At 40.6% G+C, this 25750-nt stretch overlaps 1 protein-coding gene across 1 annotated transcript in view; it reads left to right on the top strand.

The window, feature by feature from the left end:
• Positions 1-17714, top strand: part of ZC3H7B (zinc finger CCCH-type containing 7B) — an 82309-nt gene extending 64595 nt beyond the window's left edge. The window contains exons 19-24 of the mRNA XM_018565763.1: positions 578-696; positions 4602-4707; positions 10222-10330; positions 12134-12270; positions 12375-12538; positions 17097-17714. Of these exons, the coding sequence (XP_018421265.1) occupies positions 578-696; positions 4602-4707; positions 10222-10330; positions 12134-12270; positions 12375-12538; positions 17097-17325 (864 nt within the window). The 3' untranslated portion in view covers positions 17326-17714. The remainder of the gene's footprint in view (positions 1-577; positions 697-4601; positions 4708-10221; positions 10331-12133; positions 12271-12374; positions 12539-17096) is intronic.
• Positions 17715-25750: the final 8036 nt, after the last annotated feature.

Genomic DNA, 25750 nt, shown 5'->3' with positions numbered 1-25750 from the left:
TATTGTACGTCTCCCCTTACCTGGAAGTTGTGGGGGGGGTTACATTTTTGTTTTTTGTCTTTGCTTACAGTTTGGGCAGGCGGGTGCCTACTGTACATTGTCAATCTTAATTTGCATGATATTATGTTATTACAGGCTTTCTTTAAGTTAAAATAATTTTACGGTTATTACAACACACCAAGTATCATGTTTAGTGTCTGCATATATAATGAAGTAATGGATCACTGGCTCAAAGGAAACCTGAATGAGGAAGCTTGGCGGCTGCTATTGCTGATTTACCCTGAATATGTTTTTGCCTGTCATGCTGAATTAATGGTTTCAGTACTTTCCTCTGTTCCTGACTCGATATAAATATGCAGGTCAGGAAAGATTTTGCAAACTTGTTCTGGGTCAGTACTTGGTAATAGATGTAGCAGGAAAATGTCTCATAAATCATCAATGCTAAATGGATACGTTTTTGGTGTCTATTAATGTATCCATTTGAAGTTATATTTTGTCAAAAACTATAAAAACTGTTTTTTTTGCTTATAGTTAACACCCACTATTATCTCTAAATTTCTCATCTTTGCTTTTGTAGCCCTTACCTAAACCAATGGACATGAAGTTTAAGTTTGTCTGTGGACAGTGTTTACGGAATGGGAGAGAAATAGATGCTGATCGAGATGGGAAATACTGTGCAGCTAAAGCAAGACATAGGTATATAAACAGCCTATTCACAACTGCATTACAATGAAATCAGCAGCAGATTAGCATTCTTGCCTTGTAGCTCTGGGTTCTGTCTCTGAATTATGTTCAGAGCACAGTCTGCATAGAGTTTGCATGTTCCCTTCATTTTTTTTTCCCCTCTGGTTTACTCCCACAGTCCAGTATTATCACAGTCCAATGGTTAAATGGCTTCCTCACAAACTGGCCCTAGTGTGTGTAATAAGTATGGTAGGAACTTGGATTGTGGTCTCCCTTGGACAGTGACTGATGTAGTGTGGTTTTTCTGTTAAGGTCTATATAATTGTGTTTAACTATATTAAATACCAAGAGAAACATTGGTGTAAAAGCACCCTTGCTCATATAGATGATCTGCAGTGTAGGATTAAGAGTGCCACACACAAAGTTTGTCCTCGGTACTTAGAGGACCGAGAATGGTATACAACACATCAACTGGTTGTGATATATGGGCCTGCCATAGAGGAGTAATGGAAATTTACCGGTAAGAGTAATATTGTACTTGCATAAAAATAATCATCTGGGTATAACCACTGCCGAAATTTTTTTTTTTCTTTCTTAAAAGCCCCCAGGCAGTTTCCATTGCACTTACTACTGCTTCTAGTTTTGTATGGTGATTGGCCTAGTCCAGTCTTTATGCCTCCTAAGTGCTTTGCTCAACAATATCCTATTGAGGAGGCACTTCTTGAACAGTGGGATGTCCCTGTAGCAGACCCAGCCATTTCCTTTCTTAACAAGACGATGATCCTGTGGTTAACTAAGGCCTTAGTCACGCTGGCAGGCCCTGTCCTCCAACCTGCCATTGCAGCCTTGTCCCTCTGACAGACATTCGGCGTCTGGTCCAAGGATATAAACACTAAAGTTTCCCAGCAAACTTATTAGCTAGCCTGCTAACCTATGTTTTTGCTGGTCCAAGGATATGTCTCTAGATCCTGGATCTATGCTTATGGTTTCTTCAGTCCTTCAACAGTTGGATCTCATACCTGTGGCCTTACATTACTGTGTAGTGACGGGCTAATGGCTAGAATACTCCTAATATGCAGAATGAGTCTCATTTGGGTACACATGCAGAGGACTCTTTGGCTTAAATGTTGGTCTACAGAAAATGAGTTAATGAAACGCTTATTGCATTTCCCCTTTGGTGGGGGGACGCCTCTTTGGTGCATTCCTAGATAATTTATTCACTGGGTGGAAGAGCACCCTTTTGCCCTAGCAAAAGAAGGTTAAACTCGAATTTAGCTTGAAAAAAATAAAGAAAATTGGTGTTAGGCAGGCTTTCTATAACGGAAGAGACTGGTTAAGTCTCTTCAGCCATAACCGCTTCCGGCTGTCTCCGCAAGTTTTTGTTTTTTCCCCTGTACACTGAGCTGCACATGTGTAGGGCAGTGCACAGGCTTGGCATACTGAGGTGATGACATTCTCATGTGATCTTAAATACAAGATCATCTGACAATGATTTAGTTGGACAGTGAAACAGAAGTGGCTTGCGCCAACCATTAATGGGGAGCCAGAAGTCTTGCTTCAGAAGAAGCTGATTAGATTCTGGCTTGGGGCAGTATTTCATGTTTCAGCTCTTCTGCCGTGCACATTCCAGGTGTGAAAAATTGATAGGTGGATTTCCTCAGTCAACAATGTCTGGACTGTCTGAGTAATGGTCTCTCCACCCAGAAGATCTCTGTCATGGGGAGGAATATCAGGCGTGGACCTCTTGCCTTCCAGCCTTTGAGTCCAGTGATCCTCTAGATATTGCAGTGGATGTTTTGGTGACTGTGGAAACAATTCGACCTGATCTATTCCTTTCCTACTCTATAACTACTACTTCTCCTGTTCTGCAAATTTAATCCCAGGAAGTACTCTGTGGGATGAATCCTGTCTTTTTTTTTTTTTCTTCTCCAGTCTGGCCTGGATCATCATTTTGGTTTTGAATACCAATAAAGGTCAAATTTCAGCCCCAACTAATCTTTTGCAAAGACTGCTTGTCTCTCGCTCCATAGTGAAGGCACTACACATTGTTCCCCCTGTACACTCCTCAGTGGCATCTGTGGGAATATCAGCCTTGGTTCTTTGGAAATTCCCCTTTGAACCCATCAGGGATATTACTCGGTATACTCTTACTCACATGGTTGCCCTCCTCATTGCCATCACCTCTGTGGGGCAGGTTTCTTAGTTGACGGCCTTAACTTGTAAAGAACCCTTTCTGGTGTTAAACAGAGGCAAGGTTGTATCAATGTCTAAGTCCTCTTTTTACCCCCAGGTGGTTTCTTCCTTCTCAACTAGGACATTGTTCTCCCTTCTCTCTGACCTGCTCCTAGACATCTTAAGGAAATGTCCTCTGTCTGGATGTGGTACATGCTATTCCAGTCTAACTCTCAGCTACATCTTCTTTTAGCAGACTGACTCTCTTCATAATTCTTGAGGGTCCCTGTAGGGGACAATCTTTTTCTCACTGCACTTTTTCTAAGTGGTTTCAACAGCCTGTCATTCAAGCCTATAGGTTTAAGCACCAGGTTCTACCTTTCCCTGTCAAGGTGTACTCTACTAGATCAGTTAGTGCTTCATGGGTGTTCCCACATCTGTTTCTCAAGTTCATAAGGATGCAACTTGGTGTTCTGTTAACATGTTGTTTAGACTTTGCCATGTGGATGTTCAGGCCTCATTTGGTGCCAGCTTTGGTCATAAGGTTCTTCAAGTGGCTCTGTAAGCTATGTCGGGCCCCGATCTGTTAGCCTGTTACTTGTAGGCCTTTTGGTGTTTTTTGTTTGCTGTGTCGCGCACCCCTCAGTTGGCCTGCTTTTGGATGTCCCAGTGTTTTAAGACTACTTCACCCTGTGTTCATTAAGGAATGTTTAAGGGCTTGTTCACACCAATTGTGGTGCGTTCCAGAGCGGTAGCTGCTCACAAAACTTCCCCGTGATCAGGGGCGGAAGGGAGGCATCATGGCGTGGTGCATTGAAGTCAATGGCAATGCAGCCACACCCGCCCCCACCCGCAGTGCGATCAGACGCACGGCAAAACATTGCCTGTTTTCCGTTCCACTGGAAACGCAACAAAATAGAGCAAGCCGCATTTTTGACTTACATTTTCTTGGATTTTATTAAGGGACACCGGTCCCACCTCTCTGTTCTTATGCTTCACTCCTTCTGTTGCTGTTCCACAAAACTCTTCATATATATAAAAAAAAATGTGCATCTATTATTTTTTGGCATAAGAGCCAGTAAAGCATTGCAACTGCAATCAGTGGATTGTGGTGCAATGCTCTGGCTCATTCAGAATAGGAATAAATGGAAATGACAAGTGGGGTGAAGTCACTGCACTTGTGTTCCATTAAGTGCTACAAGTCCCTCTGCTGTGGTGGCTGATGGAACTTGCAGTTTCTCCGTTCACATTCTGCCAAAGGATCTGTGACGTGATCATCTCTGATGATGTGGGTGTGTGAGCAGAGCCCTGCACAGCCGCACCATTTTCAAAGATCAACACCAGCTTACAGTGAGACTAACCCCGCAATCTAAATAAGTGGAGTAGGGGAGGTTCAATGTGACCATGTTTTAAGTTGCCCCATAGATATGATCTAAAAGGTAAACTTGGCCTTTATGGAACTAATCACCGGGCCAGAGCGCTGTCACATTGTTAGGCATGCTTAACAGAGTGCTGACCATATGATAAGGTTGGTATTTTTTTCTAGGTTTTTTGCAGGGATCACAGCATGGATTGTGGCTTCAGACAAGGCAAGAGGCTTTACCATATTTATGGCTTGCCATTGTATAGTAATTGACATAAAAGGTTGCAGACCATTAATGTGTAAAGGATTTGTAAGTTTGTCTTCTTGTACATATTTCTTATGTCATGTTTATCTTTATTCATTCTGTATGTGTTCTTGGCAGCTGGACAAAAGATAAACGTGTATTTCTTTTGATGTCTAAGTCAAAAAAGAAGTGGATTCCCATCCGACCCCTCCCATCCATTCGCTCTTTTCCACAGCAGTATGAGGTGAGAAGGACTTTGTTTTCACATATATTTTTTTCTACAGCTTTCTCTACTTCATTTTTAATGAAATTTTATAGTAGATTGGGTTGCATTAAAGAAGAACTCCAGGCAGAAGAAAACTTAATCCATGCAGTGGGGCTACCCTCGCACTGGAAGGGTTAAGTGCTCATTTTCATCTAGGGTCTAAAATAACAGATATACTCACCCGAACCTGGCACCCGCCTGGCTAGACCAGTCACAAAACTTAACCCTTGCAGTTGGGATTCCCCCTCCCCCCCCCCCTCCACTCTGGCTATAGAATGTCTCTTGGCATCCTCCCATCCAATGCACTCTATTGGACATTAAAGTTGCACTTCTGCTCTTTGTGTAAAACGTCCAATACCTATAAGGAAACTAAGATACTTGAGACTGTTTAGGTAATCCACAGCAAACACCACTCAAATTCCAGGACTGGCTCACATTTATAGACCGGAGGGGAAGGAGAGAGTTGCATCCAGCTAAGCCATCTGGAGACAGAGTGAGGAAGTGGATAATTAAGGAAACCAAAAAGGATTGCTTTGGAGCAAGCTTACTGACATTTTGGAGACAATCCAACAGAACTTTTTCCTTCTGGGATGTTCATGAGGAAAAGGAAGTAATCACACCCCCCGTTTTTACCATCAATTGTTGGGGTAGGGGTAGAGGATTACTCTGCCAACACATCCACCAGTGTCATTATTTAAGTATTGAGAATTACTTTTTAGCCTACTGGGGAAACATATTCAAGCACAGACTTTCACAAAATATGAAAAATTATCTATCTCAGGAGGGTAAAAAAAACCTAGATATATATATATATCTATCGTGTGTGTATATGTGTGTGTGTGTATATATATATATATATATATTCGTGTGTATATTTAGGTTTGGATGCATGAATACTGGTGTTAAATATGAGGTGCTCACTTGCACTACGATTTCTACCAAGGATTTTGATTATATTTATTTAATTATTTGTAATTAGTTAAATATTTTTACGTAAACATTTTTTACAAATCTATTGTTAGATTTGTTCACCCAGGACCCAGCGCAACATAACAGCATTATATTATACAGCTACATGTTTACCATGCAGTACTTCTGGTGTGTGATAACTGCACCTTTTAGTAATTATTCGTTTTTTGTGTATTAGGGGTCTTGCATTCTTTCCTCCCCTATCCAGTCATGTTTGTAGCAAAATAAGATAAGAATGTGTATGTCAGGTCTGCCTTGCTAAATATTAGAATGTAAAATAAGCAGGGATTGCCGATAGTATTTTATTTAAAGAGCACAAATAGTGACCTTCCCCAAATTACCACTACCCTAATGTACGGAGCCCAAAGGGAGAGAGATGTACAGTATGTGTTGAGTAGGGGGTTTAGGAGATGCTCTCAAGTCCATGGCTAATTCCACATTGGATGATGTTAGTAGGAGACAACCTTCGGTATAACAGCAGAGAACATAGTAATTATACTGTAGCATGCTCTAGCTGGCTCTGAATTCTTGCTACCACTTTCAGGTATTACTACTATGTGCCATTTATTCTTGGTGTCTGTAGTCTGGTTTAGTATATTATGTGGTGCAAGCTGCTAATAACTTTATTTCAAATTTGTATACAGAGTAGTAAAGAAAGACTTTATTAATTTTGACTGCTAGAATGAAGACACTACTAATAATTAGTAATTAGTTCCTATAACAAAGAGTGAGACTGCCACCTTTCCTGCTTGGATAATGTGCGTCCTTCTGTGTATCAGACCCAGGTAGGTCAAATTGAAGACAATAGGATAGAAATATGGAAACTGGGATTACTGGCGTGGTTAATAAACTTACAGATTTAAAACATACCCTTAAAAGCATGCATTAAACGCCAAGTAAACCTTTCATTTTGATTGCTGTAATGCAGTCGGGCTTCATAAAAGGTAAATGATATGCAAGTGGTTTCTACTTTAACATACTAGGGCTGCAGCTTTTATTAAAATTCCCTGTGTTGGCGGCATACTGAAGATCCAGAGATCTGACATGCCTCCTGTGCGTTGCTGTAATAACGATGCTGTTCAAGATGTGTGAGCGTTGTTGCTCAGAGCAGGGTGGATGACAGACCACTTGATATGTGGACTGCTGCGCTCAATGTGCAGAGCTTCAATGTGCTGCCAGCACAGGGAATATTATCAAAGGCTGCCAAATGCTAGAAAGCTAATAAAAAAGAAAATTCACTGTTGCATCTTTTATAATTTATGGAGCCTACCTGCATTAGAGTAATTATTATTAATTCAGGTATTTATATAGTGCCGACAATTTACACAGCACTTTACATTCACATCGGAGCGGGGAGGGGGGGAATCCAGCCCCTCCGCTGGGTTTTTTTTTTGGTGCTGTCTGTGTCCTAATTGGGAAGATTCTTTTGCACTTTCTGTGTGGTGACGGGGCCACAGGGATAAGATGTAGTGAGAGAGAGAGCAAATTGCTTTCATTTAATATAGTGAGAAAGGATTAGTACCTCTGCCGAGTTTTTCCCCCCTCTGTCTTCTTTTACAAGTGATTCCCTTGCCTGTAACCATATTTGTGAAAGATTTCACAATTATGGTTACAGACTCAACAAATCACCAGTAAGACCACCAATGTTTCAGAGTCCTGCAGGTCCCCTTTCTCAAGGTGTGAGATACGAGTTAGCACACCATACAAACAATTTATTACCTAAACCTACCAATAGTACATAGGTCATGTCTACCAAGGACCACCCCCTCAGGTTATGTGCAGTATGCATGGCCACACTAGCATGTTCAAAAGTACATAAATATAGTAGTATGTCAAACTCTGCCCCCCTTATGATTCCAAAATTGGGATGGGGATCGGTGGATTCCCAGCAAAGCTGCATGCATTCAAAGTGTGCCGTATTCTGTTGTGTCATCACTGATGACAGGAAAAAAGCAAGCATGGCTTTAACTTCAGTTTAGAGGAAAAGTAATCTCTAGACTCAATAAAAAGAACAAATCCATCATACTTAAACCTGACAATAAAGGCGGAGCAACAGTGATGCTCAGTTATGCAGATTTGCCTGTTTCTCTCTTCTCCTTCTATTGTTTTGTCCTTCTGACTGTACCTACTTTTTATATCTCTTGCTACTTTTTAGTGTTTTTCTGTTTTTCTTTGGAACCCATGTGTCTATGTACTTTGTACAAGTGCAATTTAGGAAGTTTTCATTTTTCTACTGCCTGTACATTGGTGGATTGTTAAATAAAGAATTGGGGAAAAAAAAGAACTTTAGTATCCCTGAGTTCTGGTGCATATAGCGACATACTGTATTTATTATCATAGTTCATGTTTCATTTCTAAATGCCTTTGTGAGGAAAGATGTCTCTAAATTGTCACCAGCATGCTGGGAACCTTCTGGAGGACAGCTGAATGCTGGATTCATTTACTGCACAGTTGAAAAAGGATGAGAAATGTCGCAGAACATATGCAATGAGTCACAAACTTTATGTCGCAAGAACACTTAAAGGAGAACTATGGGGTCAGTGTTTTTCCCCATAGTTCTCCTTAGGGTAACGGGAGGACACAAACTAGCGTCCTCCCGTTACCCTAAGCTCAGTATACTGTGAGCTACAGCTCGCGGTATACTGAGACGCCGCAGCCAGAGCAGCCCGGTATGTGTTCGCTCACCTCCCCGATTTACTAAGCCGACCTGTGACAGTCTCATTGTCACAGGTCACAGGTCGGCTAGAACTATGAGGTGAGTGAAAAGCACTCACCTCATAGTTCTCCTTTAAAAAAAGATTCATAACAGAAATTAAACGTTGTCGTTATCATAACATTTTGGTATTTGCAACTAAAAATGTTGCCACAAACCTGTTCATAAATTCCCCCAAATATCTTACATTCACCGCACTTCCCAATCCACACTGCATTTGTACATGTTTCCCATAGCAGAGCCCAGTTTCCCCATGCCTTTTTTTGGCAGTTGTCTTTTAGCCCAACAACAGCTAGAATTGAATTACAGGATTTACGTCTAAGTTCGGGTTCTCTGAACTTCAAACTGTATTCATTGCACCTTGGCAAATACAAACCTGCGCAGATTCACCCATCCCTACTCTCATGTATGTCTGACTATTGGATCCTTTAAGAGTTGATTCCAGAACAAAAAAGTGACATCTGTTATATCTTGAAAAACAGTCTCCAGCATCCCGTCAATCTCGACAAAACTGTTGTCAATCATTTTCTACAGGAAGCGTACCAAATTCACGAACTTCACGGAGTGGTTATTGAGTAAATTCTTAACCCAGTAGGAGTGGTGACAAAACCTGTATTCTTGCAATTCATGCAAGACTGAAGTACATTAGGGGGTCAACACTGCTTTGTAGGGAACATTTTTTTTTTTCATTTTTCCCATTTCTGTTCTTTTGTGTTATATCTTCAAGATTTAGTATGTGTAGGTGTTTTTTGTTTTAGTTATCCTTTATATATTTTTTTCATTAAAATAGTTTGATATAGTGGTGTGGAGCATCACGTCCCCTCTGTACCTCGTGTCCACAGTTGTTCCTTCTATTAACACATATATTAGTACATATTTTTTTTTTTACCATGTTTATTGTGTCTTTGACACGTTTTTTTCCCCCCAGTAACCGTTATCCCAGTTATGGATGGCCGACACTATGTGCCATCTTTCACTGATGGCATCATCATGAGGCAGTGAAATTAAGCCAAAGAAGGTGGTGTCAGTATTTATGTATTTTTGTGGTAGACAACATCAGCATTTTAAACTGCACTTGAGCTTGCAAAGCTCCCATTTGAGCTAATTGTTTTTCTTCATTGGATTCTGGTGAAGGGATGAGCAAATGGTGTTCCAGGATAAAGCTGGGAGCTGCAGTATTTTTTGCTATTGTAGCCCTGTTGTACCAGCTCAATAAGAGAATCATGAGTTTCCTAAAGTTGAGTTTCCTAAAACAGGGAAGAGGGGTGAGGGAGGAGATATTCCTTGGGTGGTGCGCAGTTATGCAAATATCGGCCACAGCTTCTGCATTCAAGCTTTTTTTGACTATTTAGGTCAATCATCACCTTTTAATGGTCAGTAATGCAGTGGCTGCTAAGAGGCTGCACAGTAACACAAGCAGTGGTTGATATTTGCACAGTAAAGCATGCCATGTTGTATTTAAAGATTAGTCGCCGGGAGTCTGTTTAAACAGCCCCGATGCTGGCGACGTACACTGTACGTCGTCAGTCACGAAGGGGTTAAGGATGTCATCAGACACCAGTATTTACTCAATGGACACGAGGCCACTAAAAGGTAAATTTAAGTCCCCAGATTCAGTTTAGATAGACCAGTAAGATAGACCAATGTAGAGTGTAGTTTCTAATACAGTGACTTTTGCTAATATACATCTATTTAAAATGCTAATCACAGAATTTCTGGTGATTTTCTAACTTTTTCAATAAATACAAATATGCCGAAAATATTTCAAGATTGTAATAAGCTAATGAACCATTTGCTGCTTTTATACACAGATCTGTGTCCATGTGCAGAATGGAAAGAAGTGTCAGTATATTGGGAACTGCACTTTTGCGCACAGCACAGAGGAGAAAGACGTTTGGACATATATGAAGGAGAACAAAGGTTGGTGCAGTTCCCTAATGGCTTAAGCCATTTACTTTTCTTTATTGTTTTGATGATATATGGCATTTTTTATAATTTAGGGGAAGTGGGAGAAAATATTTTTTTTTTTTTTTTTTTAGTTATAGTAGATGTTTATGCTTTGTTATTGCTAGGTATGCATCCCACCTGTATCCACATAAAACCATGGCCAAGAATTTTCCTGTGTGAGTCAACACATAGGGGGGAATTTTATCAATGTTCTCGCATCATCAGCATCTTTCAAACTCTTATTACCCTTGTTTCTAGTGCATATAGCGACAGGTTTATTATCTTAGTTTAGGTTTCATTCCTAAATGCCTTTATACCGTAGAATTGTTTCAAAACTGTCTGTATTTTTCTGTCTCTAAATTGTCTCTATAAACTGTTGCAAGCTTGCAGGGAACCTCCTGGATAACTGCTGAATAGCCTGATTAGCTGACTTGAGGGCATGAGTCGTCTTTGCGATAGTTGAAGAAGTGCTCAGGAGCACTTCTAGAATGTGTGTCTGTTTGGAGGTCTTTTACTGTCACAAATGCTGTACATAAATACTGCGCAGTTGAAATATTGTGCGAAATGTCACAAAACATATGCAGTGAGTCGCAAACATTAATATGATAGAAGTCACCAGCACTCACTTGTAATGTGCAAGAAGCATAAGCACTTTTATTGATGCGTCACATACGTCATAATTTGACAATGTATTCAGCATAACCATACCATTTACCTATTGGTGCTTGGAGTTGCTGGTTAAAGCTGCCAACAAATTGCATCAATTACTTTTTTAGACTTGAATACACCAGCTCTCTCCTTTTTAAAAAGAGTGTGTCAAAGCAATGGTAAAAGGAAAACATATTGGTACAATTTCTGCACCGCATGCACATTTCCCCATGTTTTATCGCTTTAAGCACACTGCAAGTACAGAAAAATAACTGTTGATGTGCCAGTACTATATTGTCCTCTTCACCTTGTCTTTGACTTGACAAAGACAAGGTGAAAAATAAACAACACAGTTTATTTTTGGCACTGAATTCCAAAGCATGTGTTGTCAACACTGCCTACTTTATTTCTGAGGTGTTACAAAAAAACACACCACTTCCCTTTCCCCCCATTCATCTCTATAACCCCTCCTTGTGCACAGGAACGTATCAGTAGAGAATTTTTTTGTATCAGATAAATATATTTAGCACACCAAAAAAGGGCAAATAAGAGAAGTTAAAGTGACATTAAAGTCAAAAATCTTTTTCCCTCCCCCCAATGTTAATGTCAGCACTTACCTTAAATTGTTTCATAATCCGATCTTCTTCTTTCTTCTCCTTTTCATCTGTCCCTCCAGCGCTGCGGTGGGTCTCCGATCCAGCGCTGACTCCTCTGAGCTTGCTGGTACTTCCTGTCCCACGGTGTCTGCATGCGGGTGCACGCATCCATAGACTTACCTTGTGTCTCTTCTCGCGTCCCGGCCGAAAATGTGATCTGCGCACGCCCCAAGATGCTTTGCGGCCACCCGAGAATTTTCACATTTTCAGACGGGAGCGCGCGTGGGGAAGACTCAAGTAAGTATTAACCCTTTTCAAAGCGTTTTGTTTTTTTTTTACACTTTTTTACACTTTTTGCATATATCTACTGCTCGATAGCAGTAGATATATGCAAAAACACCAGAGGGTTTAATTATCCTTTAACTGTTGGGGTTTGCATACACTGCAAAACGATAATTTTTTGGTTTTGTACATCAAACAGGTCTAGTGAAATTATGTTCACTCTGTTTTAATCATGGTTTTCTCTTGTCAGTGCTGGATCTGCAGCAGCTTTTTGACTTGTGTAACAAGAGCAACATCACAGCAGAGAAACCTGGGAAGCTAGCAGCGGGAGCCCAGAAAGATACCGAGAAACAGATTCTGATGCCAACGGATTATGCTGATCTTATGGTAAAATGTTGTTCTCTGTCAAGTGCTTTTAAGTAGTTGGTAAATAAGCAGACTTTTTTTGTAGGTTGTATCCCATTTCATCTGTTTTTCATTGTTTCTTAAAGGCTGGCTTTCACTGCTATCTCTGTGGAAAAAACAGCAATAGTGAGAAGCAGTGGCAGAAACACATTCAATCGGAGAAGCATAAGGACCGTGTGTTCACCTTGGAAAGCGATGACAGTCCTTGGAAGTATCGCTTCCCAGCAGGGGAGTTCAAGTTGTGTGAAAGGTGAGTGTGCAGGTAATGTTATAATACATGGATATGGCCAACCTCAAATCTCTACGGTACGTTAAAATCAGAGGTTTTGAACTGCTGGACCCCCAAGTGTAGTTTAGGTTCCCCATAGAAACCACTGTTAGTCTCTTGGTTTAAGTATAGTATAGAAGAACAAAAAGACAAACAAGTAGTTGAGATCAGGTATAATCATTGTCCAATGTTTGTTAAAAAATTAACATATTTCAGGTGTTTTGCAGTTGTTCAGGGACACACTTCCTTAGGGCTTTTCATTGTTAAATCTAGCGTACAAATGATCAGCACTGGGAATGCGATTAGCAGGAATACTCCGAGCTTATTCCAGGCACTGGTCTTGCAACTACCCAAAATGCCTTTCTTCTACATTCTACATTTCTGTTGCCTAACAATTTAAAGATCTGATAAAGAAGGTCCCTCAGAACCCTTGAAACACCTTGTCCCTATAATGCATATTGTGAACAATAAATCATGTCTGGACTCCACTACTTGTTTGGCAATTGTTTTCAATTCTGTTTTAAGTTTTATGATGGCTGCCAATGTTTGATGTGATTTGGCGTGTGGGTTGTGTAGGACACTCTGGCGATGTGTTGGACACTGGTGGTGTCCAAGGAACGATTGCTTAGTTTACCTTTCAAGGGACATTGTCTCTTCCAACCTGCTTTTGACCCAGTCATTGGCATTGTCATGGACAATCAAAGTGGGCTTCTGCCTGTGTGCAGGAGATCTTCAGAAGGAATCTTAGACTTTCTGAGTCCTAACCTCACTCAGGCCATAGAGCTCAAAGCTAGAGGTCAGTTCACCCCTATGTTAAGCCTTCTATGTGAGGGTGCACCCCCACTTCTACATGTGGAGGACTGTGTCCTATCCTGCGTGAACGCCATTTGCATGGGTGTTGTCATATGTGTGGCTTGTGTCTAGTTCTGCAGAACAGTTTGTCCTGGTTTGAGAGGAATTCTGCTGCAAGTTCCTTGACCTGCGCTCTGCTGATTTCTGCACTTCCTTCATACCCTCTTCAACCTGCAGTTTCCATTCTGGGGAAAGAGGTTTGCACTTTTGGCTGCACCTCATCTCCTGCATGGCAGGAAGAAAACATCTCTGGAGGGCACTGTGTTCCTTTTTTTTGTCAGCAGACAGCTTATGCTGGAATCTTGCTGAAGGCCTACATCGGACCTGATCACCTGCAGTTAGTGATATATTAAAGTCAAAAGGTTTTTAAGTAATTTTAAATGCTTATTAAATCCCTTGCAATGGATGCTCCCCCTTAATGTTTAAAATGTTTAGTTTGCTGCAGAATCAGCTGATCTCCTGAGCACTCGCCTTGATATCTTGTTTTAGGGTGGTTCCTTTCCCTTGCGGGGTCCTATGGGGCCACCCTTGTTTGTGCTAGTTAGCTCCATGTGTCTCCACAAACACACAGGCACAGCAAGGCAAGCCGCTCCCTTTCCCTTGCACTATGCTTCTCCCTCCTCCCTTTTCTAAGCTAGTATAACAAACAAAAGAAACCAGACATCTAAAAAGACATAGCCGTGCTCTTGAAGACTGTGGCGAAAAACTAGGCTTCTGCAAGACTTCACCCTGTACAAAGCTGCCCTCCTAAAATATAACTCCTTCCTCCGTGCTGCCAAACAGACTTACTTTGTCACTCTCATTAACACACTCTCATCCAAACCTCGTCAACTCTTTTCTACTTCCTCCACCGCTACCACCCACCCACTAACTCACTCACTGCCCAGAACATTGCCGTTCATTTAAAAAACAAAATAGATACAATTTGGGATCAGATCGCCACTGTGCAGTCACCTTCCCCAATTCATGTTCCAAACCCACCAACACACTTGTTACTCTCCTCTTGAGGACCCTGTCACCACAGAGGAGGTTACAAAGCTTCTCTCTGACACCCACCTCACCACTTGCCCCCTGGACCCTGTTCCCTCACCACTTCGGTCACCCTCTTGCTCCATCCTACACTCTCTCTTACTCGTATTTTCAATCTCTCACTCTCTACTGGCATCTTTCACTCCCCTCCCCTCTAAAGCATGCCAAGGTCACACCAATCCCCAAAAAACCCTCAATGGACCTTACCGACGAACAATCTCAGACCAATTTCCTTACTCCCATTCACCTCCAAACTCCTACAACGCCTTATCTACAGCCGCCTGAGTCGCCACCTCGCTGATAACCTTCTCGACCCCTTACAGTCTGGCTTTCGCCCCCTACGCTCCACTGAAACCGCCCTCCTAAAACTCACAAATGACTTACTAACATCTAAAAACAATGGCCACTATTCTTACTCTTGCTTTTAGACCTTTCTGCTGCTTTCGACACTGTTGACCACCTGCTCCTCCTCCAAAAACTCCACTCGCTTGGCCTACTAGATTCTACTCTCTCGTGCTTCTCCTCCTACCTATCTAAGCGCTCCTTTAGCGCCACCTACAACTCTAACTCCTCCCCTCCCTCTTTCTGTAGGGGTTTCCGCAAGGCTCTGTCTTTGGACCCCTTCTATTCTCTATCTACACCTCCTCCCTTGGTCAGTTAATAACCTCACATGGCTTCCCAAAACCATCTCTATGCCGATGACACTTTATACTTTTCAGAGGTCCGATATTGTTCTATGTACAATCCTTGTTTTATTGCATGTAATATTCTAATTTTCTGAGATTGTGGATTTGTGGTTTTCATGAGCTGTAAGCCAAAATCATCTCAATTAAGACAAATCACGGCTTGAACTATCTTGCTTTGCATGTAATGAGTATATCTCATATATTAGTTTCACCTTTTAAGTTGCATTAGTGAAATAAATGAACCTTTGCACGATATTCTAATTATTTGAGTTTCACCTGTATCTTTCTACTCCCCAACTCACCCCCTCTGTGTCCTTGTCCTATTTCCTCCTGCCCGTGCACCTTCCCCCAACTTTTCCCTTGAGATTGTTAACACAACTATCCAGCCCTCCTCCTATGCCAAGGTCCTAGGTGTCATCCTTGACTCGGACCTCACCTTTCTTCCCCACATCCAATCCCTATCCAAATACCTCCGTAACATCTCCAAAATACGCCCCTTTCTCACCAATGAAACCACAAAATTACTCATCCACTCACTTGTTAGATCTCGTCTTGACTATTGCAATTCCCTCCTCATTGGCTTACATCTACACAGGCTATCCCCCCTTCAGTCTATTATGAATGCAGCTGCTAGACTCATCCACCTGACCAACCGCTCAGTGTCTGCAACCCCCCTCTGCCAATCCCTCCACTGGCTTCCACTCCCCAAAGGATAGAATTCAAAATATTAACAACAACTTACAAAGCCATCCACAACTCCGCCACCGGATATATCTCTCAAAGTATCACCCTAGCCGTCCACTCTGCTCATCCCAAGACCTCTTGCTTTCCAGCTCCCTTGTCAACTCCTCCCATGCTCGCCTCCAGGACTTCTGTAGAGTCTCTGCCATCCTCTGGAACTCTACCCCAACCTGTCTCCGTCTGTCTCCCATCTTAACTGCCTTTAGGCGCTCCCTAAAGACTCATCTCTTCATTGAAGCCTATCCCACCTCAACCTAACCGCTCAACCATCACGTTCTCAAACAACTCATCACCACACAGCTACCTCTTATCTATCACTTCCCGCTCCCTTTTAGATTGTAAGCCCTCACGGTCAGAGCCCTCCTTAACACCTTGTCTTGAATTGTATTGTGATTGTAATGTCTTCCTATTATTGTAAAGCGCTGTGCAAACTGTTGGCGCTATATAAATCCTGTATAATAATAACATATGGACAGCTGCTGTAGACTGCGCTGTCCCTTGTGATCTTGTACTGGACAGGAAGCTGAGCTGAGCGATTTGGAGCCAGCTGTTTAGAAACATGAAGACTAAGTGCATGGGAAAAAAATCTGAAAAATACTTTGCTGGACAATGTATTTGTTTAATCTGGATTCATTATTGAAAAACGTTTTGAGAGTTTAATACTACTTTAAGCTATAAAAGCTTTAAGCTGTAAACAGGCTCTTTTACAATAGGTGGTAAGACAGGAAAAAGTGAAAAGAACCTAAAGTGCAAGCTGTTGGCTCAATAGAAGACTATATAATATGTGCAATTTCATGTTTACATAACTAAAGAAAAAGGCTTTTTCAAAAAGTTTTTTTTTTTCTACTGCTGACCACTATTAATCGAGAAAATAGAAAATATATACAAAACCCCTATAAATAGTTTTTGATGTACTGCTGTAAAAACTTTTTTTACACTTTTCTATTATATCATACTTTAACATTTTACACTACATTTTAACGGAAACCATATTTATATGCATAATATAATGGTTAGATGTGCAAGATTGATCAAATGTTTGTGTCGGACAGCAGAAGATCTTATAGACAACCCAAATTGTTAGCATTTACTTTAAACTACAAATGCCATATGTTGTGGAATTATTTTGCTATAAAGCTGCGTTGGCATCCTTTTGGATACTGAGTGATATATCTGGTAAGTTAGTTTATTTGTGCAGTTTAATATCTTTTTAAAATTATATTACTTACCAGGTTTGAGGAGACGCAGAGTTGTCCTAATGAAAACGATTGTCCATTTGCTCATGGAAGAGATGAATTGGCGGAATGGCACGAACGAAGAAAAGTTTTGCAATTAAAGGTTTCCAAAGCTCGTAAAGACAAGCTTCTAGAACCTAGTGACTCTGACTTTGGAAAGTATACCTTCCTTATGCAAGATTTGTCACAAGGGGCTGATGTGAAAGAAGCATTGGACACTCTATGAAGCTACTCCATGCCTTATAACCCACATTTTTTGTCTGTATTTTAAAACAAAAATCTAATCTACACAGATGAGGTCTTTCTTTCACATTATGTGCCTGATTCAAGGGCACATGTTCAACAGTCTATAAACTCGTAATCATTGTATCAATTCTCCCAAGGGCAGTATTGCAATGAGTGGGTCCCTGACATCTAAAGTGTTTCATTGTGTATCTGATTGTGCTTTGTGATATACTAATATGATTATTGTCTTTCATGCCAAAAATAATTTAGCTATTTTTCACTTTTTCTTTGCACTGGAGAGTTCATTTTAGGGTCACACATGGACTGACTTGGTTAAATACAATAATCTAAATACTCTGTGTTACAGGGTTAATAACTGTACAGCAGACAGATCAACGTAATAGTAAAGTAAAAAACAAAAACGCCACAACCTTGCGCAATAAAAGAGGGATACAATGATTGGTTAATACAAAGAAATCAAGATACACTCACATGGTGCCTGTTGTAAATGCTCAATCAGGTGTCCAATCCATGGGAATGGCAGCTTCCATGTTCAGAGGAGCAACACTGTATTAAGTGGAACATTCGGCTTATTTGTCTAACAGTGTATACAAATGGAAACAAAGTAGCTAATAAATCAGATGCAGAGTGCGGACATCCATGAAGTAACTGCCTGGGGAATGTTGACTGCAGCTTGGTTTGGAGAAGCAGCTCTGGAACCGATAGGGCAGAAGAAAGAGGAAAACCAAAGCGCAGCTGGTGTAGTAACTAGGCGTATGAGAACTCTTCTGTGTAATGTCCACTCACCCCATGCTGATGATGATGACGGAGGAGGAGAGCCAGCCACTTCTGGATCATGGATGTTTCTTACCGATTCTGCAGAGTGAAGCAGCGGTGCTGAGTATCGGAGTCCTGGCAACAGTGTTGTTGTGACAGCTCTAGAGTCGGAGAGAGTTTGGTCACGGGAGGCAGTGGGGAAGCAGAGGACAGGAGGAGTGTAGCCAGTGTTTGTAACGGCCGGACCAGGAGCTGCGGGGAAACTAATTTTGTGTGTGTGTGGGGCGCTGGCAGTGTGAGTCCCGTTGTTCCTGGCAATTCTGGCCGGTGTCCCATCTAAACTATTAGCTACTTTGTTTCCATATGTATCCACTGATGCGCAAAAAAGCCGACTGCTCCACTTACTACAGTGTTAGTCCTCTGAACATTGAAGCTGCCATTTCCATAGATTGTACACCAGATTGAGCATTTACACCAGGCACCATTTGAGTGTATCTTCATTTCTTTGTATTAACTAATCATTGTATCCCTCTTTTATTGTGCTAGGTTGTGGCACTTTTGGTTTTGTTTTTTCCTTTAGTTTGCTTGAAGGACACCTCTACCTGCTAATCCAGAGTTGCACACCACTAGCCTGTTCACGCGTCCCCTTATACCTGAGTGCGCTTGATATCCATTTTTTATTTTCTCAGAAAAATTTAATAAGATTTCTTTGTTAACTTTTATATTTTTGTGTGTGTGTGTATTGTCTTCATTCAGCAAGTGAATGTATATTCAGATTAATTACCAAGTGCAGAGAGCAGATAATGTTCAATGATCACATAATCCTTTTTCTTATGAACTATTTATTACTATGACTGCATTAACTGATAAAAGCTGATTTGAAATGGCTTGATGTTTCTGTGGGTTTTTGACACTGTTACTTTGTGTCTTGTTAAATTCATATGAATCATACTTTACCCAAAATGATCCAGTTAAGATGTTTCTAAAATAACAATTTGAATTAAACTGGCTGTCATTTTTATTTTCTCAGTGAACAGGATTTCACTGACATTGGGATTTTGTCATATTTAGATGACACGATTGATGAAATGGAAACTTTAAGGCCTTGTTCACACCAAATGCAGATCCGGTCAGGTGGGTTGTTCCGGGCCGATTTTTGGTTAACATGGGCTTTCAGGCACTTGCATGCGTTTTTGCGTTTGTATGCGTTTTTGATGCGTTCCAGAGCAGGTAAAATAGGGCTTGCCGCAGTTTTTTCACCTGCTCTGGATCTGCACGCTGCGATGTGAACTGGAGCTCAAAATACCATAGGAATACATTGGCCGCAGTTTTGATCCAGTCTGCACCTGCTCTGCTCTGGATCTGCTCCGCGCTTGGTGTGAACAAGCCCTAACAGTATTTTAGTTGTCTCAACAAGACTTAAATTGGCTACTTTATGAATGTTTGGATGTTCGACATCCATGCCTCTACTTTGGTGATGAACTGCGTGAAAATCATGGCCTAAGCCATTAAAACGGAAATGCAGTTGGAAGTAAAATATTCTCTCCCCGCTGCTTAGAACCTGCAATGGGACACTGCAGCTGCCACATGCCAGCCTTATACCATTTTTCTGGGCAATCATGTAACTGCTCATCAATGAGCTCTCAGTCTTATCCCCCTGCAGAGACCAGAGAGTGATGGTCACTGCTCTCTGCAAGGATTCCCCCTTCCGTCTTTTCTTCTCCAGCACTCAGATGGGGAGAGGGCACGTGCACGGCTGGCTCTAGTTTGAGAGGCAGAACCATCTGTCAATCAGTCAGCCAGAATAGATCCCAACAATATTGAAAGGAGCCTGCAGCATGGTTCTGTGCTCTTAACTGAGAGTGGGCATTGGATTGCTATCTGCTGACTTTAGGCCGCAGGAGTACATGAATAAAAGATTTGGCTTTACTTCACTTTAAAGTTAATCGGTTGTTCCCCATCTTCCAGAGTGCAAAAGATTTCCTTGAACTTTAAATGTCTTGACAGAAGATGGAGTTTCAGTCCAGTAAGTACTATAAGTGGCTTAGACCTGAACCTTTTAGGTGTCAAATTAACAGAACAAGGCCCACAGTCGAGTGCATTTTTCAATGTATGAGCTTATCCCCCCCCACTCCATTCATTGCCATTACAGTTTTCCTTTTAGTGCCAAATAGAGTATTGGGGAATGGTGGATAATCATGTTTTAGTTTCTGGATTTACTTCAGGACGGCGATCACCATTATATTGCTTACACATAACTATTTTGTAATATGTCAAAGTTTTGAACTTGCTAATAACTTCAGTTTGTAATTCCTCTAAGAATGTTGTGCAACTGACATGTTTAACTCTCTTTTTTTTCCTTTCCGTTAACAAGGATATGCAACTGTTGTATACAAAGTAGCACAGCCTTCCTCAACCGTTTTACCCCCGAGGAACCCTTAAAGCTCATTTCCAACCTTTTTGCAGAGATATTTTTAAAAAAACAACATATGCCAGCAATGTACACAATGTACATGAAGCAGGCATATGCAGTCGAAGTATATGAACACAGAAACTTAAATTTTTTTATTAGCTTTCCTCTTCATATCCTCATGGAAATGGCTGCCTCTGTGCTTTGCAAGCAATCTGTGTATATTACTATTGAGCTCTCCACCCCCCTTCCCCCATTCATTAGTATTCATAGTGGCAACTTACCCCCCCGACAGTGTATTGTGTGCAAAGGCAGAGCTAGTGTTTAGTGATTGTGTTACACAGAATCACATGAAGGGGGCAGCTTTACAATCCATCCCCGGTGTCGGACTGAATTTCCTGTGCAGAAAATCTGGAATTTCTAGGATTCTGGCCTAATAAAAACTTCATAAAAAATGAAGAAAGCCAGCAATGTGAGTCATGAAAATGTGCTCACATATACATCATCACTGCACCTCCACATTATCACAATAAATGCTAATCGCTTACAAAGGTGGAAATGGACTTTAAAACAATAATACAAAAAATATTCTTGAAATGAATAGTACCTACAGAAAAGAAAGACAGACAGTAAAAATGGTGGTATGCTCTAGTATTAGGTCCCATTCCCACCAGATGCGTTGGGGGCTCCGCTGGCCATTTTTCCAGCACAGCCCCAACGTAAGACAAGGCAATGTTGCGGTGGTGTGCACTCCAAAAAAGTCCTGCATGCAGTACTTTTTTCAATGCATAGGGATGCGATGCTGAGCTGTAAAACCGCTTCGCACCACGCTCTGCCCATAGAACTAAATGATATGTCACTTGTGATATTTCAATAAAGTTCTTTTTAAAAAAAAAAGCAAATCGTGTGCTGGGATCGGCACATCAACACTGTGCCAGGCACCGCACACCAGCTGCTGTGTGATCTAGCGCAGGGGCTGGAGTGAATGGACCCTTAGAAGTCAAATTTAGAATTGACCGCTTACATTAGTGTTGTGTATTTATGAATATTTTCACTACAAAACAAACCAAATCAAAATTAAATTTGGACATTTCAAGCAAAAGGGTTCTGTGTGGACTTGTTTATTTCGCACTCTCTTACGTTCACACACTGGTCTGTGCCACCTTTCCTCAAAACAGAATAAAGATGATATAACATTTGTGGAAATACATTAACTGCTAAAGTTAGTTGAAAACTTGTACTAGGGTCAGCACTATTGTTAACCATGACAACTAAAGTCTTGACCCCCAAAATGTTTCAAATTCATGTGATGAGATTAACAAAGGTGTTTATGTTTTGAGTTGTTTGGTCCTTCCATTTTACTTTACTTTTCTGGCTGTATTAGGTGTTTGAGGTGTTTACCCATTATATGACTTCATAATATAGCAAGGAAGGGAAATTAGGCAGATCAAAGCCCAGAGTCCGTGTCAGTGGCTGGTGTATTTGTTACCAGTGTTGGGGGATTTTGAACATGGTTTTAGTCAGTGGTTATGGTCTGGTTCCTTCAGCTGCCCCACCCTTGTAGAGAGTTGGTAAACAAGAATGTGTGAACGCTTGTGGCAAATTAAACTCTGGGTTATCTTGTTCCAAGTAGCTGGCTATGACTAAATAAGAGATTGCCTTCTGGAAATTCAGCGTTTTGAATGTCTGCAAGGTTATTTAAGTGGGAATGAAGGGGATATTATATGTAAATCAACTGTTTTGCATAAATGAGTAAAAGGAGTATAAAATATATCCTGAAATGTAAACATTTTAGCACTTCCTTTGTGCTATTATAGTGCCACAGATATAGTTCAATAAACTTGTATTGCATTTTCACCACACAAGACAGTGGTATAGAGTCTTCTACAACAGATGGGGGAGTACACCAGGCATCTACGCTGTTTTATTGACTGGACCGGGACAGATGGATTTGGAGGATGTGTGCAGACAGTTGACCATGTTAGGAAAGCCTTTTGCCTTATTAGCCTCTCTCTCTCCATTATGTTCTTCTCGAACTAGTTGTATTGTGACTGGTGACTTCATCTCTCTTGTACCTTGATGCATTTGTCTGCTTCTAATGCTGTGTGTGTTTGCTATCATGTGTGTGTGAATGCTGGACAAAGCTAAACTAATGTGAGGGGAGGCTCTCTAACCATGCCAACTTCTACTTTACTCACGAAGTTCCCCAATAATCATTGGCTATTGGACGACATGGATGGGAGTTTGCTTGCTCTCAGAGCACTTAGACACCTTGCATTTGAGACATTAATATATACTGGAAGAGCTGTTTGTGAGGATTGAAATTAACACTGGCATTTGGGGTGGCAATACAAAAGCGTTTAATTATACTCTGCCTGTATTCTGTGATCCTTGAGATAAGGGAGGGAAGCATCTACTGTGGGTCATGCAAACCCGTGGATTGTATTATCCTGTTAATGTAGTGGGTCTAGCAGCTGAGAGGGGACTCTAAAGCGTATCTAAAACCAAAAGCACAAATGTAATATGTTGTAGCTTACCAATCCTTAGATGTGGTGGCTGCATTAGATTTCTCTTTTTAGGCTTGTTTCCTTTATTTTCTACTGGTGACCCAATCAGTAAGTCTGTTATTTTTTTAACTTCCTCAACAGACCAAGCTGTCCAGCAAAAATGTCAGAGGGTCGAGACGAACTGTTTAACAGAGAGCTTACAATGTCTATCTTTTACTCCTTTACTTAAAAACCTATCCTAAAAGGGAAAAAAATAGCCTGTTGCTGTAACTGCTTAACAAATGTTGAACTGACATGCTGCTATGGGATGGTGTTATGATCAGCTTTGATGCATGTGTTATTTTGTAAGCTTCAATAAAAGGTGTTGAAAGAAAGTGTGAGCTGCAGTTTGGTTTTAATTTCTTAGTCAACTCTACCTACATTTGCTATTGCATCTAACAATACCCTTTGCACAGGTTGCAATGCTGCTGTCCAAGGGTGGCTCCATTGCTCCTCCATAGAGTGGAGCCACCCTAAAACAGGAATTGTGTTACTGACCAGATCACCAGGTTCAAAATAAAGGAAAAATTCCTAAACAAAAAAAAAATGCTGCCACCACATTTAAGAATGGGAATGCTGCAATTTATAAAATATTTGTTTTGGGTTTTGGGTTTAGATCCGCTCTAGGTGTGCACACACATATACCGGTACTTGTATAGCCTGTGAGCATGGGCTATGGCAGAAGCAAGTCCTGTCTTGACAGTCAGAAAAGATAAGTCTCTTCTGATGATGTGAGAGCCCAACAAAGGTGTCAGCCCCTCCCTTGGAGTTGAAGTGTAAGGACAAAACCACTGTGAATACGCCACTAAAGTAGAAGGTGTCTCGCCTTATATGATGGACACTGTCTAAGACCAGTTCAATTGTTCTCATGTGTCACAACAGAATCCTCCTTGTCCTACTCCCCAGCAGTGTTAAACAGCAGTATTTGGATAGCTCATACAATTCATCTCGATTGAAAGCAAACAAAACCACAGTGCAGCCTTCATAAAGAAGAAAATAGCTTTATAAAAAAAAAAAAAAATCTAAACACTCACATTTTTAAAAGGTGCATACTATAATGCACATCATAACCCATATACACCTATGCATACAAAAATCCTGTAAGCAGAACTAGTGTGCCCAGTGGAGTCGATCTGCGCAGGTATGCATGGGTGTATGTGGGTTTTGTTTTTTTGTAAATAAAGCTTTTTTTTATTATAAGGGTTACACTATGGTTTTGTTTGCTTCCTTTCCAGCCAAATTGTATGATCTATGGGGATGCTGCTGTTTCACATTGCTGAGGAGTAGGACAAGAAGGATTCTGGTGTGTGTTAAAAACACATGAGTGACTAAACTGGTCTTAATCAGACCAGGTCCATCATATAAGGTGAACAGCTTTTGAGATTTTGAAGGAGAACACAGAATTAAAGCTGAAAGAGATTGTCTTTTATAGATTGTATTTATATGAAATTGGACAAAAATTGAGATAATTTGATTTGACTTGAAGGAATAACAGATTGGGAGGTAGCACCGACAATTTTGCACTGGATTGTTGAATTGCGATACATTTTAATTTAGGTTGGATGTAAGAATATACTGGGAAATCGCATATAATTTGCCCTGTGATTTGGTTATAATGTGCATGTGAAGATTTATAGTATATATATTATGCAATTTTTAAGGATGTTTAATGATTTATCATCACTTTTAGTTGGCTATGAGTTTATAATATAGCTCTACACTTTAATAATTGCTTTATGATATCTGAGAAATGTATGCTGTAGGTGTTTGGTTTGAGAAAGTAAAGGTTGGGGTATTCATGTAGAAAAGGTTATGTTTTGTGTTGTGAATATGTGCAGATTCTCTGCTTCGTTAAGCTGCTTCCCCCCTCTCCAATGAATGATGAATGTGTGCGGTATATTGGACTGTGAAAATACGTCTGTGTGGGTATGTGCCTTCTAAAGAATTATTTTAATCTTTTTGTTGTCTTCCAGAGAAAATTGTGAAGATGTGTCAGGTTAATTAATGTAATGGTAAGCAATATGGATTAATAATGTGAAATATTGTTTTATTTAAAATGCTGCGTTCAGGCATGGTTAGGTGAACGGATATATTTTTTTTCATGGATGGCCTTAAGAGAAATGGTATACCATATTATTTTAAAAGGTGAAAAATTCACATTAGATGATTAAACATCTTTTGGTATTTGAAAAAGGGTAAAGGTTCTGTGAAATGTATTCTTGAGTGTAACACATTATCTTAAGTTGTTTTTGTATCTAACCATTTTTTTTTCTCGGATTGAAGCTCAATTGCATGTTTGTGTCTGTTAATTCTTAAGTTTACAAGATAAAGGAAAAGTATTGACCTGTATGCTTTAACGATGAGTGTTTTCTAATCCTTTATTCTTCAGGACAATTTCCATCTCTGCTGTATGATCACTAAATTTGGGGATACATTTAGAAATGTTTACATCTTTTGCTGTTGTTTTTTTCCTTTTTCTGTAATGTGTACATTTTTCCAACTGCTTTCCTTTAAGACTAGTTGGTATTTCCCCCCCTCCCTTCATCATATTCTAAACAGTTCATTCTTAACCTTAAAGGAGAACTATGAGGTGAGTGCTTTTCACTCACCTCATAGTTCTAGCCGACCTGTGACAATGAGACTGTCACAGGTCGGCTCAGTAGATCGGGAGGTGAGCGAACACATACCGGCGT

The sequence above is a fragment of the Nanorana parkeri genome, unplaced genomic scaffold (genome assembly GCF_000935625.1).
Source record: "Nanorana parkeri isolate BGI_ZX_2015 unplaced genomic scaffold, ASM93562v1 scaffold885, whole genome shotgun sequence".
NCBI classification, from domain to species: domain Eukaryota; kingdom Metazoa; phylum Chordata; class Amphibia; order Anura; family Dicroglossidae; genus Nanorana; species Nanorana parkeri.
Note: the sequence above shows the minus strand (reverse complement) of the source record. Positions and strands in the feature narration are given on the sequence as shown.